General features: G+C 33.1%; 1 protein-coding gene across 12 annotated transcripts in view; it reads left to right on the top strand.

Moving 5' to 3' along the window:
• The window catches only part of STXBP5 (syntaxin binding protein 5), a 165,362-nt gene extending 150,197 nt beyond the window's left edge, over positions 1 to 15,165 (top strand). For 10 of the 12 annotated variants that reach the window (XM_060167219.1, XM_060167220.1, XM_060167218.1 and 7 more), the window contains 3 exons: positions 2,523 to 2,634; positions 10,573 to 10,793; positions 12,567 to 15,165. In XM_060167219.1, coding sequence (XP_060023202.1) covers positions 2,523 to 2,634; positions 10,573 to 10,793; positions 12,567 to 12,608 — 375 coding nt within the window. In that variant the 3' untranslated portion in view covers positions 12,609 to 15,165. Of the gene's footprint in view, positions 1 to 2,522; positions 2,635 to 5,107; positions 5,204 to 10,572; positions 10,794 to 12,566 lie in introns of those variants that run through there. The other 2 variants (XR_009543732.1, XR_009543733.1) reach the window with 2 other exon arrangements.
• The last annotated feature ends 212 nt before the right edge of the window (positions 15,166 to 15,377 follow it).

Here is a 15,377-nt window from a genome sequence, read left to right as displayed (position 1 = left end):
ACTAGATGTAGAGAAATCTCAGATAGTACAAATCTATTTCGATTTCACCAACATGTATTAGTCATTAAAGTTAAGTGTTCTAAAGCATAAATTTATCATAATTAAAATCCTTATTTAGATACAAGTGAAAAAATACCTATAGATTCTATTTTATATTCTTGAAATATGTACGTTTTTAACATCAATACTTCTCCCCAAATTCTAATACTAACTGCAGACAGTGCAGGCTCATTAAGAAATACCTAATTTTTTTTTTTACATCTTTATTGGAGTATAATTGCTTTACAATGGTGTGTTAGTTTCTGCTTTATAACAAAGTGAATCAGTTATACATATACATATGTTCCCATATCTCTTCCCTCTTGCATCTCCCTCCCTCCCACCCTCCCTATCACACCCCTCCAGGCGGTCACAAAGCTCCGAGCTGATCTCCCTGTGCTATGCGGCACTTCCTTCAAAGATATCTATTCACAATGTTAATCTAATGATAAATGACTTGCATATTTTCTAATTTGTTTCATCCCTATGTGAAAGGAGATTTTTCTATTTAGTGTATACATCATTGAGTGTCTGATCTTGGAATTGTATGTTATCTTCAGTTTATTAAAGATAATCTTCATTATCTTTAATCCTGGTAACATTCCCGAGAGGTAAGTATTTTTATCACTTCTTTATAAAGTTGAGGAAGCCAGTTCCCTGGGAGACTGATTTGCCTAAGCTTCCTCTGCAAGTAAAAGTCAGAGGTGAGAGTCAAACCCAGGTCCACGTGGTTCCAAAGTTTATACTCATTCCAGTACACTGTAGTGATTCTTGATTTATAACTGTAATCTTTGGATTTTTAAATTTCTTAACTTTACATTTGTAAGATTGCAAGCTCATTAAACACCAAATAAATTAAGAGCTGTAAACCGTAATTCTAAAGTGAGGTAAATTTCAAAAAACATTTTTATGCTGTGACTCTCTCTCTCTCTATATATATATATGTCATATTACTCTTGATTTAGCATAAAAGACACTCAAATGGTAGCTATTTGCCATTTGTTTTATCAATTTAATAGATACAGTTTAAATTAGAATCTGTGAAGTACAGTATAAAAAAGATTGGAAATATGCCTAAAATCATCTTCTTTATATAGGCTAATATAAATTTGAATTAAATAATAGGTATTAGTATATTCTATGGTGGGTTTTAGCAAGTTCAATTTATTGACTTCAGGAAGTTTTTCGTTCTACTTTTACTCCACTTTATAGAAATCCAGAGGAAGAGAATGAAAATGTAAAGCCTTCAATCCACTTCAACATTATAAATTAAACTCTGTGTTGTATAGTGTTAATATATATCTCCTTTCATTTATAATCTGGTTGGAGAGACAGCATTAATATGGATAATACTGGGAATTCCCTCATGGTTCAACGGTTAAGACTCCGTTCTCTCACTGCCGTGGGCCCAGGTTCAATCCCTGGTTGGGGAACTAAGATCCCACAAGCTGCGCGGTACGGCCAAAAATATATATATATGTGTACAGATATACCTAAATGTAAAATCTTTGGACATCCTTTATTAACTTTCTTAGCCCAGCCCTAAGGAAGAAACTCTAAAAAATACATACTTTAGCTCCAACTGTAATAATGTAATATCAGAATACAACAGAACTACCTGGAACCAGTGGTGTACTTGTCCTTTGTATCATAGCTACTTTTCTTTAATGGGCAGAAATGCAATCCCAAAGCCTCACTATACTTTTATTTTGCTTCTAAAGCTTCCCAAAACTGCCTTGCAAATAATATTGCTACCATCCTTTTTTTTTATAGAAACTCCTCTTCCCTCTTTATGTCTCATCTACAAAGTCAGTAAGATGTCAGCAATTTTTCTTGTCTCCTGACTTACTTTTACCATTTCTGTGCTTTGAAAAATATTGACAAAAATTTCAGAAAACTCTGACAATATAAAAAGAAGCCTTTCCATCTCCCTGCCAGATTTCTGAAATTCCAGGTTTATGTTGGCATAATTCTCTTCCCAGCATTTGTTTATGAAAAAAGAAGTATGTATGTCTTTCTAAACTACTAATTTTCTGACTCAGCTATTTTGGATAATCCCAAGACTGTGTATCATCATCACACTGGACTTTTCAACTTGCTAATAGATTTTCTTCTTTCTAATTTAAGAAGACCTAGTTATTAATCCAGTTACCAATTCCTGATAAGAGTTATATGAACACTTTGTCATTAAGATTGGAATCTCCTTACAATTTAAGCAGGAATATCATCTTTGCTTAAAATGTGAAAAAAGTAATCTAGCCAAAGTAGCAAGCACCAAGTTATTCTTAGTCAAGTTAGTCTTAATAACTTACTGTTTGACCAAGTCAGAATGTTCCAGATCTGATCATTTGAAGTGTACTCATTGTTTGTGAACCTCAACAGGTAATGTAAGTTTGAGTTAAAGAGTTTACAGTGATGGTTTTGTGAATTGTAGTTTAGTGTCCCTGAAGCTTTAACAATTACAATTTGTTTTGATTTTAAAGGAAATGTTGGGTGAACTCTTCACTCCTGTAGAAACACCTGAAGCACCAAACAGGGGATTCTTTAAAGGCTTGTTTGGAGGTGGTGCACAATCTCTTGATAGAGAAGAACTATGTAAGTTGATTTATTTAATTTGGATAATATGTCTATAAAACAGAAACATCCAAGCCATATAAATTTTTCTTACATGTATAAATTATGTTCACCTTTTTCCTCTCTGTCACAACAATTGATAGACCCAAGTTTTTGCAAAATACATAAAATTATATTCTGCCATATTCTAACTCAAGTCAGGGGAATAGTTTACTCTGGAAACCAAAATCGGAATGGCTTCAGGTGACTAAAAAGGAATATTCACAGCTTTAAATGAATAATTTAAAAAATTTTTTTGACTTTCATTAAATATGATCTACATTATTTTAATTCTGTAATTGACTTTAGTTGATGACCTTAACTTTGAAAGCGTTTTTACTTAAACATTTATTTTATCTTACAAAACTTCCAGAACTAGTCTCATTGCACTTAGAAGGTTATTTAAAAAATAAAATCTGGTTCATCTACTACCTTCCATAGAATTGGCACAAATCAGAAATTGGTCCTTGAATGAACTAATGAATCAATGAATGTCTGACCTTTCTTTCACATAGGAGCTCTTAGCTATCCTTGAATTTTTATTTTCTTTTATTCTTTATTTTTTGCTAGAATATTTTAGAATTTCCCTTTTCTGTTTGGTTGACTAGAAAGACTGTAAGATTAAATACCAGCAAGTAAGTGTGTAGTGCAAGTTCATTTTAAAAACTTACCCAAATGATTGTTCAGTCATCTGGGTAATGAGGATTGGTCAGTTTTAATTCATTTAAAAAATGAAGACTGTTCTTCAAGTCACGGGGGGATGGATATTTTAGAATAACATTCTTACTGAGGTTAATAGACAAAGTTATACAAAATTCAAACATATATACATTTTTTACTTCTCGAAAACATCGAAGAGCTAACAGTATAGTGGAGACAGTATCCGTGGGGAAAGGTGGTGAGTGTGGCAACCTGAGGCCACTTTTACCCTGGAGTACTTTGCTAATCTAAAGCAGCAAGCTGAGATTCTAAACTGTGTTAGGACTAGCAAGGTAGGCTCCCAGAATTGGCTAAGATGGGAACCCTGATAAATAACTCTTTCTCTTTGCAAAGACCCCAAAGGGCCACAGCTTAAGAGTAAAGGTGAACTGGAAGTAAATCAGCACATACAGACACACAGACTTTCAGCTCAGCCTGAGATGATCTGAGTGGCCCAGAAAACTTTCAACTTCAATTAAGATTTTTTCAAACTGCTAAAGTCCCCAGCAACTGGCAGATTCCAATGAAAATGTTCTGTAAAGAAAGATAACATATTCAGAGTCCTCATATCATTTTTAGAAATAGTTTTTCAAATATGTAGTCAGGTAATCTGGAATACTAGGAATCAACACCATGATCAATAAAACAGAAAAAGCCAAAGCAGAATCACAGGTACTTCAAATATTGGAGTCATCAGACAGACTATAAAATAATTATTCATATTATGTTCAAGAGGATAAGTATCAATACCATGCCTGAACATTTTATCAGGTAACTGAAAACTATAAAATCAATACAACAAATGTGTAAAAGACTAAAATGAAATTCTAGAAATGAAAGATTCAGAAACCAAGATTAAAAGCTTAGTGGATGAATTTAACCACAAATTAGACACAACTGAAGAAAGAATTACGTAACTTAAACGTAGGTCAAAATAAAACGTCCAGAATGTAGCACAGAGAAACAAAAAGATGTAAGATACATAGGAGAAGATAAAGGAAATAGAAGTTGCAGTGAGAGGGGCTAACATATGTTAGACCTTCTCAAGAAGGAGATAGGAAAGAATGTGAAGAAGAATCAATATGTAAAGAGATACGGCTGGGAATTTTTCAGAATTGATAGAATACAGCACTTCACACATAAGAAGCCAATTAATTCCAAGAAAGATATTTTTTAAAAATCCACAACTAGTTAGGTCACATGAAAATAATGTGCATCAAAAACAAAAACTTTCAAGTGGCTAGAGAAAAATGATAGGTACCTTTTAGCAAGTTATGGACTGAGTTCTCAACAGGCAAGGTAATAGGATGATCTTCTATCATCCTATTATCAGAAGATAGTACTTAATCTAGAACTATATACTGAAAAGAAAATATTCTTCAAGAACGAGAGAGTTTTAGACAAGTGAACAAATAAGCCTCACTATCACACTAAAGGGAATGCTAAAGGATGTACTTCAGATAGAGGGAAAATAATCCTGATGGAATGTCAGAAATATAGGAGACAATGCTTTGGAAAGAAAGTAATAAATACATGCATAATTATAATTACTGAAATCTTTATAAACTGTAAAGCAAAGTCTTGTGGTATGTGTATACACATATAAATAAACAATGTGATCCAACATATTGCATAAAATCAAGGAAATTAGAAAGGATAAATGGATTTGAGGTGATCTGAGATCCCTGCATTTTTTGAGAGACTTGTAAAGATCTATTAGCATTAATAAGTTAAGGATTCTTGTTGTCATTTCTAGGGTGACCTCTGTAACCTAGAAAAGTAGTACATAACTTGATGAATAGCAGGAAGATCACAGTCCTTCCAAAAGGAGGGAAGAAAGAACACAAAACAGGTGAGATAACTAGAAAGCACATGAAGGATGGTAGATTTACTTAAATATAAATAACCGTAGTAAATGTAGGTAGAATAAATATTCTAGTTAAAAGATAGAGACTATCAGACTAAATTTTAAAAGAAGGATAAGTATATTGTTCACAGAAGACACATTTAAAATATAAGAGATAAATACTACCAAATGTAAAATAGATAGCTAGTGGGAAGCAGCTGCATAGCACAGGGAGATCAGCTCCTTGCTTTGTGACCACCTAGAGGGGTGGGATAGGGAGGGTGGGACGGAGACGCAAGAGGGAGGAGATATGAAGATATATGTATATGTATAGCTGATACACTTTGTTATAAAGCAGAAACTAACACACTGTTGTAAAGCAATTATACTCCCAATAAAGATGTTAAAAAAATTTTTTTAATAAAAAATAAAATGTAAGAGCACAGAAAGATTGAAATTTTAAAAGGTAGAAAAGCACAAACGCAAATGAATCATCTGCCTGGTACGACTATGTTAATATCAGAAAGAGTAAACATTAAGGCATTATTAAGTATACCTAATATTTTGACTTCAGTATATATAAAAAACAAATATGGACATAACTGCTAGAAGAGACAATTTCTCAATCATAGTGGGGACTTCTAAAATATATCCATTGATTGAGATATAACAGCAGATAAAAAATAGGTTGCAAGGGTACAGAAGATATTAACAACACAGTGAAGGAACTTAAACCTAAAGAACATTGCAGAATATACATTTTCAAACACATACAGAATGTTCATAAAATGTATTCTATTGATATTTGTAGGGAAATTATAGATGAATACTGAAGTATTTTGGAGTAAAATATCAATTTCTATAATAAATTTTTAAGTATTCCATTCAAAAATTATATATATACAGACACAGTCAAATGGCAAAAAAAAAAAAATGTTATCTATTACCAAAATTAGGTCATGGATATATGGATGTTTATTATACAATTCTTTTTACTTTCCTGTATGTTTGAAACTTACATTATAAAAAGTTAGGGTTTTTTTTTTAAGTTTACATTATGTTAGATGATTTTTTTTAAAAATCAACAGATTCCAATGGATTAGAATTAAGAATGTGTGATCTAATCACAATGCAGATGATATGTCAAGACCAAGTTTGCATTGTTCCAGGAATTCAAAGCTGATTTATTATTTTTTAAAAAGTTAATTGGTACTTCACCACATTAACAGATTAAAGAGAAAAATCATACCACCACCACAATAAATGCAAAAGAGATGTGTTAAAATTCAGTATCCATTCATGATAAAAATTCCTAGAAAGTAATTTGATCAATTATAACTACAAATGATACAACATTTAACTATCAAAACTCTATAGCAAATATCACACTTAGTACAGGAACATTAAAAAATATTTTAAATTTTTCCTTTGACATAAGGTATGAGATATAATTCTGTTACCACATATATTCAACAATGTATTAAAGTCCCTAGAGACTTTAAAAGGGAACTAAAAAGAAATAAAAGGTACAATAATAGGATAGGGAGAACAAAATAATCACTTGTGAATGTTTGATATGATGACATATTTAGAAAGCCTAAAATATCTGTAGCTAAATCATTAGAAATAATAGTTTAGTAAACTGACTAGATACAATCAGCATATAAAAATAAAATTTATTCATATCATATTAACAGTAAAAAATGAAATTTTAAAAATTGCTCTTTGTATTAGTTTTCCATTGCTGCTATAACAAATTACCACAAACTTAGTGACTTGAAACAACAGAAATTCTATTATCTTACAGTTTTATAAGTTAGAAATCAACATGGGTCTCACTAGTGTGTTACCAGGACTGTGTTCCTTGTTGGAGGCTTTAGGAGAGAATGGTTTCCTTGCCTTTTTCAGCTTCTAGAGGCCATCCACATTCCATACCTGGTGATGCCTTCCTTAATCTTCAAAGCTAGCAACTTTTTTGCATCTCTCTGTTTTTCTGAAGCCACATTTCTCTGCCCACAGCTGGGGAAAGCTCTTTGCTTTTAAGAACACATGTGATTATACATTGGGTTTACCTGTATAATTAGTCTACCTTTAGGTCTTTAACTTAATCACATCTGCAGAGTCCCTTTTCCCACGAAGGTAACATATTCACAGGTTCCAGGAATTAGAGTGTCGTCATCTTTGGGGGTTTGGGGGGGGCATTATTCTACCTACCACAAGAGTATCAAAAAAAATCAAATACCTAGAAATAAGTCTTAACAGAAGATGTTCAGGGACCTCCATGGGGAAGGTAGAAAATTATCAAACTTCGTTGAGAGAAGTTAATGACCCAAATAAATGAAGAGATATACCATGTTCGTGTGGTAGAAGATGCAATAAGAACATCCCTTCTCTCAAAACTGATATATGCATGTACACAAATAAACATTTAATGAAGTCCTTATCAACACCCCCCCAAAGTTTGTAACTGATTCTAAATTTTATATAGGAATTCAAAGGGTCTCACTACTTCTATTAACATTATACTAGAGGCTTTAACCAGGACAATTAGGCAAGAAAAGTAAATACAGGCATGCAGGTTTGGAATGGAAGAAGTAAAATTACCTCTCTTCACAGATGACATAACCCTGCATATAGCAGATCTTAAGGAAACCACACACACACACACACAAAAACATTCTAGGGAGTTCCCTGGTGATCCAGTGGTTAGGGCTTGGCACTTTCACTGCTGTAGCCCCAGATTCAATACCTGGTCAGGGAACTAAGATCCCACAAACTGCACTGCGTGGCCAAAAAATTTTTTAAATTAAAAAATTTTTTAAAACACATTCTAGCCAATAAACAAGTTCAGCAAGATTTTATACAAGATCCATATAAAGAATCGATTGCATTTCTGTACACTAGCAATGAACAAACCAAAAATTAAATTAAGCAAACAATTTCATTTATAATAGCATCAAAAAGAAAAAATACTAAAACATATACTAAACATATGGAAAACATATACTAAAACATATACTAAAAACTTCGAACATCATTTAAAGAAATTAAGACATAAATAAATGGATTAATATCTTACATTCATGGATTGGAATATTTAATATTGCTAAGATGGCAGTACTCCTCAGGTTGATCTATACATTCAACACAGTCCTTGTCAAAGTCCAAGCTGGTTTTTTGAAGAAAGAAACAAGCTGTTCCTAAGATTCATATGGAAATGGAAAGGATCCAAAATAGCCACACACACAATTTTTTCTGAAAAGAAGAAAGAAGATACAGGACTCACACATTTTGATTTCCAAAGCTGCTACAAAGCTGTAATCATCAAGAGGGTGTGGTACTGGCATTAGGGTAGATACATAGACTAATGGAATAGAATTGAGAGTCCAGAAGTAAGCCCATACATGTATGGTCAATTGATTTTCTACAAGGATACCAAGAAACTTCAATGGTGAAAGAGTGGTCTTTTTGACAGATGGTGTTGGGACAATGGATATCCACATGCAAAAGAATGGATTGGACCCCGACCTCACACCATACACAAAAATTAACTCAGAGTGGATCAAAGACCTCAGTGTAAGAGCTAAAACTATAAAACTCCTAGAAGAAAACCTAAGTATAAATCTTTGTGACCTTAGATTAGGCAATGGTTTCTCAGATATGACACCTAAATCATAAGCAACCAAAGAAAAAAATAGGTAAATTGGATTTCATCAGAATTAAAAGTCAAAAAAGATAGTCTGATATCTCATAAGAGTCTAATATCGAGTATTAAAAAATTCTTACAACTCAACAATAAAAAAACAAATAGCCCAATTTTTAAATGGGCAAAAGGTTTGAATAGACTTTTCTCCAAAGAAAAGATACAAATGGCCAATAAACACACGAAAAGATGCTCAATATAATTTGTCATTAGAGAAATGCAAATCAAAACCACAATGAAATACCACTTCACATTGACTAGGACGGTTGTAATCAAAAAGATGTACAGTAACAAATCTTCTCAAGGATATGGAGAAATCAAAACCCTCGCAAGTTGCTGGTGGAAATGTAAAATAATGTAACCTCTTTGGAAGACTCTGGCAGTTCCTCAAGAAGTTAAGCATAAAATTATATGACCCAGCAGTTCCACTACTAAGTATATACCCAAGAGAATTGAAAACACATGTTCACACAAAAACTTGTACAAGTGTTCATAGCAGCATTATTCATAGTAGCCAAAAAGTGAAAACAACTCAAATGTCCATCAACTGATGAACAGATAAACAAAATGTCATATATCCATATCCATACAATGGAATATTATTCAGTTATTAAAAGGGATGAAGTACTGATACATGCTACAATATGGTTGAATCTTGACAGTAAGTGAAAGAAGCCAGACACAAGCCCACGCAGTGTGTGAATCATTTGTATGAAATGTTCAGAACAGGAAAATTTATGGAGACAGAGAGTGGATTATTGATTGCCAAGGACTGAGAAGTGGAGGAAATGGAAAGTGACAGCTAATAATCATGGGTTTGTTTGGGTGTTTTGTTTTGTGCTTGAGTAAAATGCTCGAGAATTAGTGATGGTAGTTGTACAGCCTTCTGAATAAACTAAAATTTACTGAATGGTTCAAGGCCAAATTTTATGATATGAGTTACATTTCTAAAAGAAATGTATGCTGAAGAAAGAGGGAATCTGACAGCAGTCTTTAACGTATTTTAAGACTTTTGCAGTTATCTAGGTGTTAGGTGATGAGGGTCTAGGTTATAAAGGGAAAGGAAGCAATGAATTCCTGAGATCTTTTGAAAGAAGAAGTTGATCTATTTGGTAAGTGACAAGATAAATGGATAGAAAGAAAGGGATGTGGTTATCTACAACTTTTGGAGACTGAAAAGAAATACTGAATAAATTCTACATTTTCCTTCTAAGCCTAAGCATAGTATTTCAAGTAAGAGAAAGTGTGGTATAAATAAACTAAAATAAATATGTATATTTAAATCTATGTCTTTGAATTTAAATATTTTTAAGTTAATTTATCTTTAATTTTTTGGACACTTAAGAGTGATTTTTTTACTGTTATTAAAGTGGTATCAGTATACCCATTATTCATTTCAACAAATAATTACCAGTCACTTTTTTGCTCAAGTTCTATTATATGAACTAGTATAGAATAGAATATTTATTAATGTACGTTGTGTTTTTGTATGTTTGAAAAGTATCTACAAATTATTAAAACAATCATAACTAAAAAGTAATAATTATATAGTAAAATAAATACTTCAATTATATTGTCAATCAAGTTTGTTTTAATGCTATCAGGTAGTAGGATTTTATTAGTAAAAAATTTTCATTTTCTGGGTTACTCTTTCATTTATCAAATCGTTCAGTTGGAGAATCATCCTCGGGAAAGGCTTCAAGAAGTCTTGCTCAGCATATCCCTGGCCCTGGTGGCATCGAAGGCGTGAAAGGAGCAGCATCTGGAGTTGTTGGTGAATTAGCACGAGCGAGGTTGGCACTAGATGAAAGAGGGCAGAAACTTAGTGACCTGGAAGAAAGAACTGCAGCTATGTTATCCAGTGCAGATTCATTTTCTAAACATGCTCACGAGGTATGTCTGTCAAATATTTAAGCCAAAAAGCCTAGGTAAAGCAAGTATGAAAACTACTGTATTTTTATAGCTGTTGTATTTCTTCACATGAATTTTCATGTATCCTCAGTATGGTTGCAAATTCCTAATTTTTGCCGCCAGCGGGAACCATTACAAGAATATGTCTCAGTAGCCTTTGGTCTCTTACTGTAGTTTATAAATTTTGAAGGTACCTGCTCACCTTCAGCCTTTTTGTAAACAAAGCCAGTGGCTTTGCAAACAGTTTCTTAGGGGTTACAGTAACAACAACAAAGCTAATTTTCCTAAATGCCTCAGATTCTACTACAAACTTCTCCTAGAGAAGGAAATAATTTGCCTCTTGATCTTTAGGTAGAGTTAAGTAACTGAAATTGGCCAATGTTTTTATTCAATGAAACAATACTGAATCTGTCTGTAGACCAGCTCACACAGAGGAGTAATGTGCATTTTTGCAACGAATTCATCTTGATGAACTAGGAAGTTGTGGTGGAGCTTAAAAACAGATGCTCTAAAGTAGGGGATCCCTAACTGGCCTTCTTACAAATACACTTTGTTAGCCAGAATAGTACCCTTGGAAAACTGAATTTAAAAGCCGTCAGGTGGAATACACATTCTTCATTTCGACACAGAGTTCTGCCACTCCTTGATGCTTTATACTGGGCTACTTCACACATTTAGTTCCTAGCCTAGCCCTCAAAGGCATTTTGAGTGTATTATCTGAAGAAGCCATATTAAGGTTATTTTTATATTTGAGTACCCACTCTGTCAGTAATAGCTCTTCTTTAAACTTTTCAGTCAAAAGTCATCTCCTCCTTGCTCAATAATGTTGACAACTAGAATGTATGAGAGGTAACTTGACTTGGGAGAGAATTGTCCAGGCTTTCAGAGGAGATTCAGAGATCTTTCGTGAGTCCATGTACTAGGCCAACACACCTCAGATACAGGCTAGTGCCTTAAATCTAGGTCAGGCCTTTTGTTGGCATAACCGTGCCCCTGACTGTGATCTCTAAGGCATATAACAGTTCAGTTAATCTCAGATATATCTACAGTCAAAATATTTAGCAAAGAGCTCAATCCCTAGCTGTTCGCTCTTCCCTTCTACCAGACGTTCCTGAGCCATATGTGAGAGTCTAAGGAAGACAGTACGTTGAGGTGGTTAAGATCATGGGTTCTTGAATTAGACTCCATGGGTTCAAATCCCAGTTTCACCATTGTGTTACTGCAGTTAACCCCTATAAGCCTCAGTTTCTTCATTGGTAAAATAGGGAGACTTTAATAATGCCTAACAGATAGAGTTGTTGTGAGGACCAAGTGAAATCATGTAGAGAAAGTATGTTATACAGTGCCTGGCCCAGAGTTAAGTGCTCAGTAAACTGTAGATGGCAGCAGTAGTAATTTCAGCCTTTCATTCTCCAGGTTCTTTAAGTATTATTTTTAATTCACTTTAGAGAACTGAAAGTTACCTTATTTTTTAAGTTATTAGCTTAGGTCACCAAAGAATGCACTGAGCCAAAATTTACTTATGTCTTATCTTTAGGAAATGTGAGGACCTTCCAGGCTTGTTCTTCATAGTTACATTCCTTTTTCCTTGAAACGGAACAGTTCCTGCTTCCTGCTTTCCATATAAATACTAAATATAAAAATGAGAGGATGTTTCAGAATGATATCATGTTTTAGAAAAGTATAGCAACCAGTTGTAAGTGTTGTTATTCTGGCATTTTTAAAATGTGTTTTTTTGTGTTTTCTCCACTTTAGATGATGTTGAAATACAAAGATAAGAAGTGGTACCAGTTCTGACAACCAGAAATCCAACTAAGTCCAACTTTAGCCAGAAGGAAAAAGAATTTTCCTATTTTATTTTATTGATTTCACTTTAGGAAAGTTAACATTAAAGAGATGTTCATCACTGGATACTGCTCTTTCCTAGCACAATCATGCACTGTTTGACCTCAGTCATGCAGCTTTAACTGAGGAGTGTTCACACACACTCAATGTGGAGTATATGCTGTGGACCAGCTACGAGTTGACAGTTTGGGAACTAGGATGGTCACATGTTACAAATGAAGAAACAGGGATGTTGAGGGGACATAGCAGGGACTTTTCCTGGGTCAGTCCTGTATAAAACTTTCACATGCCGAAAGATTCTGTGCTGTCATTATCTGCCATCGTTGTTTGACCTCTTTGAGGGAGAGGCAATAAGTCAGAAGTCCTGAAGCTGAAACAGTTATATTTGTGTCACTGACTGACTTATAAATGGCTGTCTTGGACTTTCCCTCCCTTCAACTGACTGGTCATCAGTATCATTAGTGAAAAAGAAACAAACTGTTTATTACCATATCTTTAGACAGATAAGCTGAATGGTGGGCTTTAAATAATAAAAACATACACATAGTTGACTTGTGTATGGGCTACTCTTGGATTCTTGTTATTGTATACTTGTGTTTAGTCCATATTTTGTCAAAAGCAAAACAAGGCGATACATCACTTTTCATTGAAAAGAAAAGTGTAGAGCATGACTGAACTGCTCATCATTCTGGGAGTTTCCATGTAATGGCTATGCAGTGTGGAAAGTGAGAAAAACCTCCATTGTGGTGAGGAGAATACTTCAATGTCCCTTGTCCTTGTTCTCATTAATTCAGCTAAACGTGGATTTGACCAAAATAGTTACTGGTTAAATTTGTAGAAATGTTGAAATTGGCTAAGTTTTTAATTTTGCTTGAATTTTTATAAAATGTTTAACCTAATGTACCTTTGCATTACTTAATTAAAATTGCTTAAAAAAATGTTTCATTATTTCAGTAAAATGTTCAGCTCCCTTTTTAATATGCCCTTTACTTGCTAACAGTTCCAGTACACTCAGGTGATGAGCCAATTAAATCTTAGTGCACATGCTGTCGCATGGAAAAAATCACAAGCATCCTTTGTCAATAATTATCTATGTAAGAGTCTAGTCTGATGACGTACAAAGTATTTTCTGTAGAAATATACTATAAAACTGTTCATGTCCTTTCAAGGTTTTAAAAAGCCAAAAGTAAAGGAAAATATGTGCATTTTGGTAACTAAATTATTCCTGTATTGGAGTATAAAGCAGATGAGACCATCAGTGGACAATAAATGATTGGTCCCTAGAATAGCACACAGACAGAAAAGAGATGACGGGGTAGATCTGAAGTAGGTAAGCTCATTCTGCAGGCTCATCTGAGATTATTACTGATTGTTCTTAAAGCAACAAAGGACGAATAATATAGAAGATTATACGTAGTATTAATGAAATTTAAATATTTTCTTCTATAAAAAATAGTTTAAAACAGTTTTCTTTTGTCATTAACAGATAATCAGAGCACAAACTGATAGCAAACATGATGGTTGTTTTTCTATTCCATATGATCATTAAAGATATATTGTAGAACACCTTAATTTCACAGTCTGTTATGCATTTTTCCTCTTTCCACTTTTCATTAATAAAGCTCTTATGTTTACATTTTATAACATGCACTATGGGATATGAAAGTTTACATTAAAATTTACTTTAAATATCATTAGGGAGGGATTAAATATATGTGATGGAAATAACTGATCAAGCCAAAAGAAATATTTTAAAAATAGTCATTCTCAAAAGTTTTTGACTTTGTATAAAGTACCTATGAGTAACATTTCTGTTAGTTAATGTCAGCTATATGATGAACATGTAGCAGTTTACAAATTGTTTAATTTGTATCATATATTATCTAATAAACCCATTGTTCCATGATATGTCACAGGAAGTATTAAGCCGTTTTTTAAAGGTACAGTTTTGTGAATGTCACCAATAAAATCAGTAGTTAACGGATTTGAAGTTGAGAAGCACTAAGTAAAGTAATATACTGGTTGATTCCCCATTCATGTGTAAGGGCATATTAGCTCCAATTATTTAATTTGCTGTGTTATTTCGTGTTAATTGTATATCAACTTAATTTTTATATCAACTGTCATTTTTCCTGTTGTATATAAAATGAACCAATCTTGTAATTATTTTCAAATAGAGAAGTTAGATACATTTACCTGAGATGGGTTTTATAAGAAAATCTTAAATCAATATTTCAAGTTATTTTATTTCATTTTTAAATTAATCTACAAATTATGCACAGCAAACTAGAAACTCACTTAGGATTAGAAAGCTTGAAGTATTTTTGAAAATAGGAAATAAGCTTCTCAGAGTTATACTTGATTCAGTCTGTAGATAAGAGACAGTCTGCAGTAATAAACTAACCCAGGGAATTTATTGTAATTTGAGAGGTAACATCTCTTATTTTTTTTCTAACGCAAAAAGTTGCAGTCACCAGCAAGCCAAGATTTCAGGAAAACAAACCAAAAATTTAAAAAAAATAGTCAAAATAGAAAATATTAGAAAAGTGAAAGATTTTTGTGTGCTTCCTCCATACTTCAAACATTATTCTTTGTTGCCTGTGTCCTTGACTCTCAAATCATTGAAGTATTCACTGATTAGCAGTTTGTCAGTAGGAAGTGGTTTCCCTATATGTACCACATATCTGGTTCATTTTACTCTTCAAACTAAAATCCATATGT

This window comes from Lagenorhynchus albirostris, chromosome 12 (assembly GCF_949774975.1).
Source record: "Lagenorhynchus albirostris chromosome 12, mLagAlb1.1, whole genome shotgun sequence".
NCBI lineage: Eukaryota > Metazoa > Chordata > Mammalia > Artiodactyla > Delphinidae > Lagenorhynchus > Lagenorhynchus albirostris.
The sequence above is the reverse complement of the archived record's forward strand: the minus strand, read 5'-3'. Positions and strand labels throughout refer to the sequence as shown.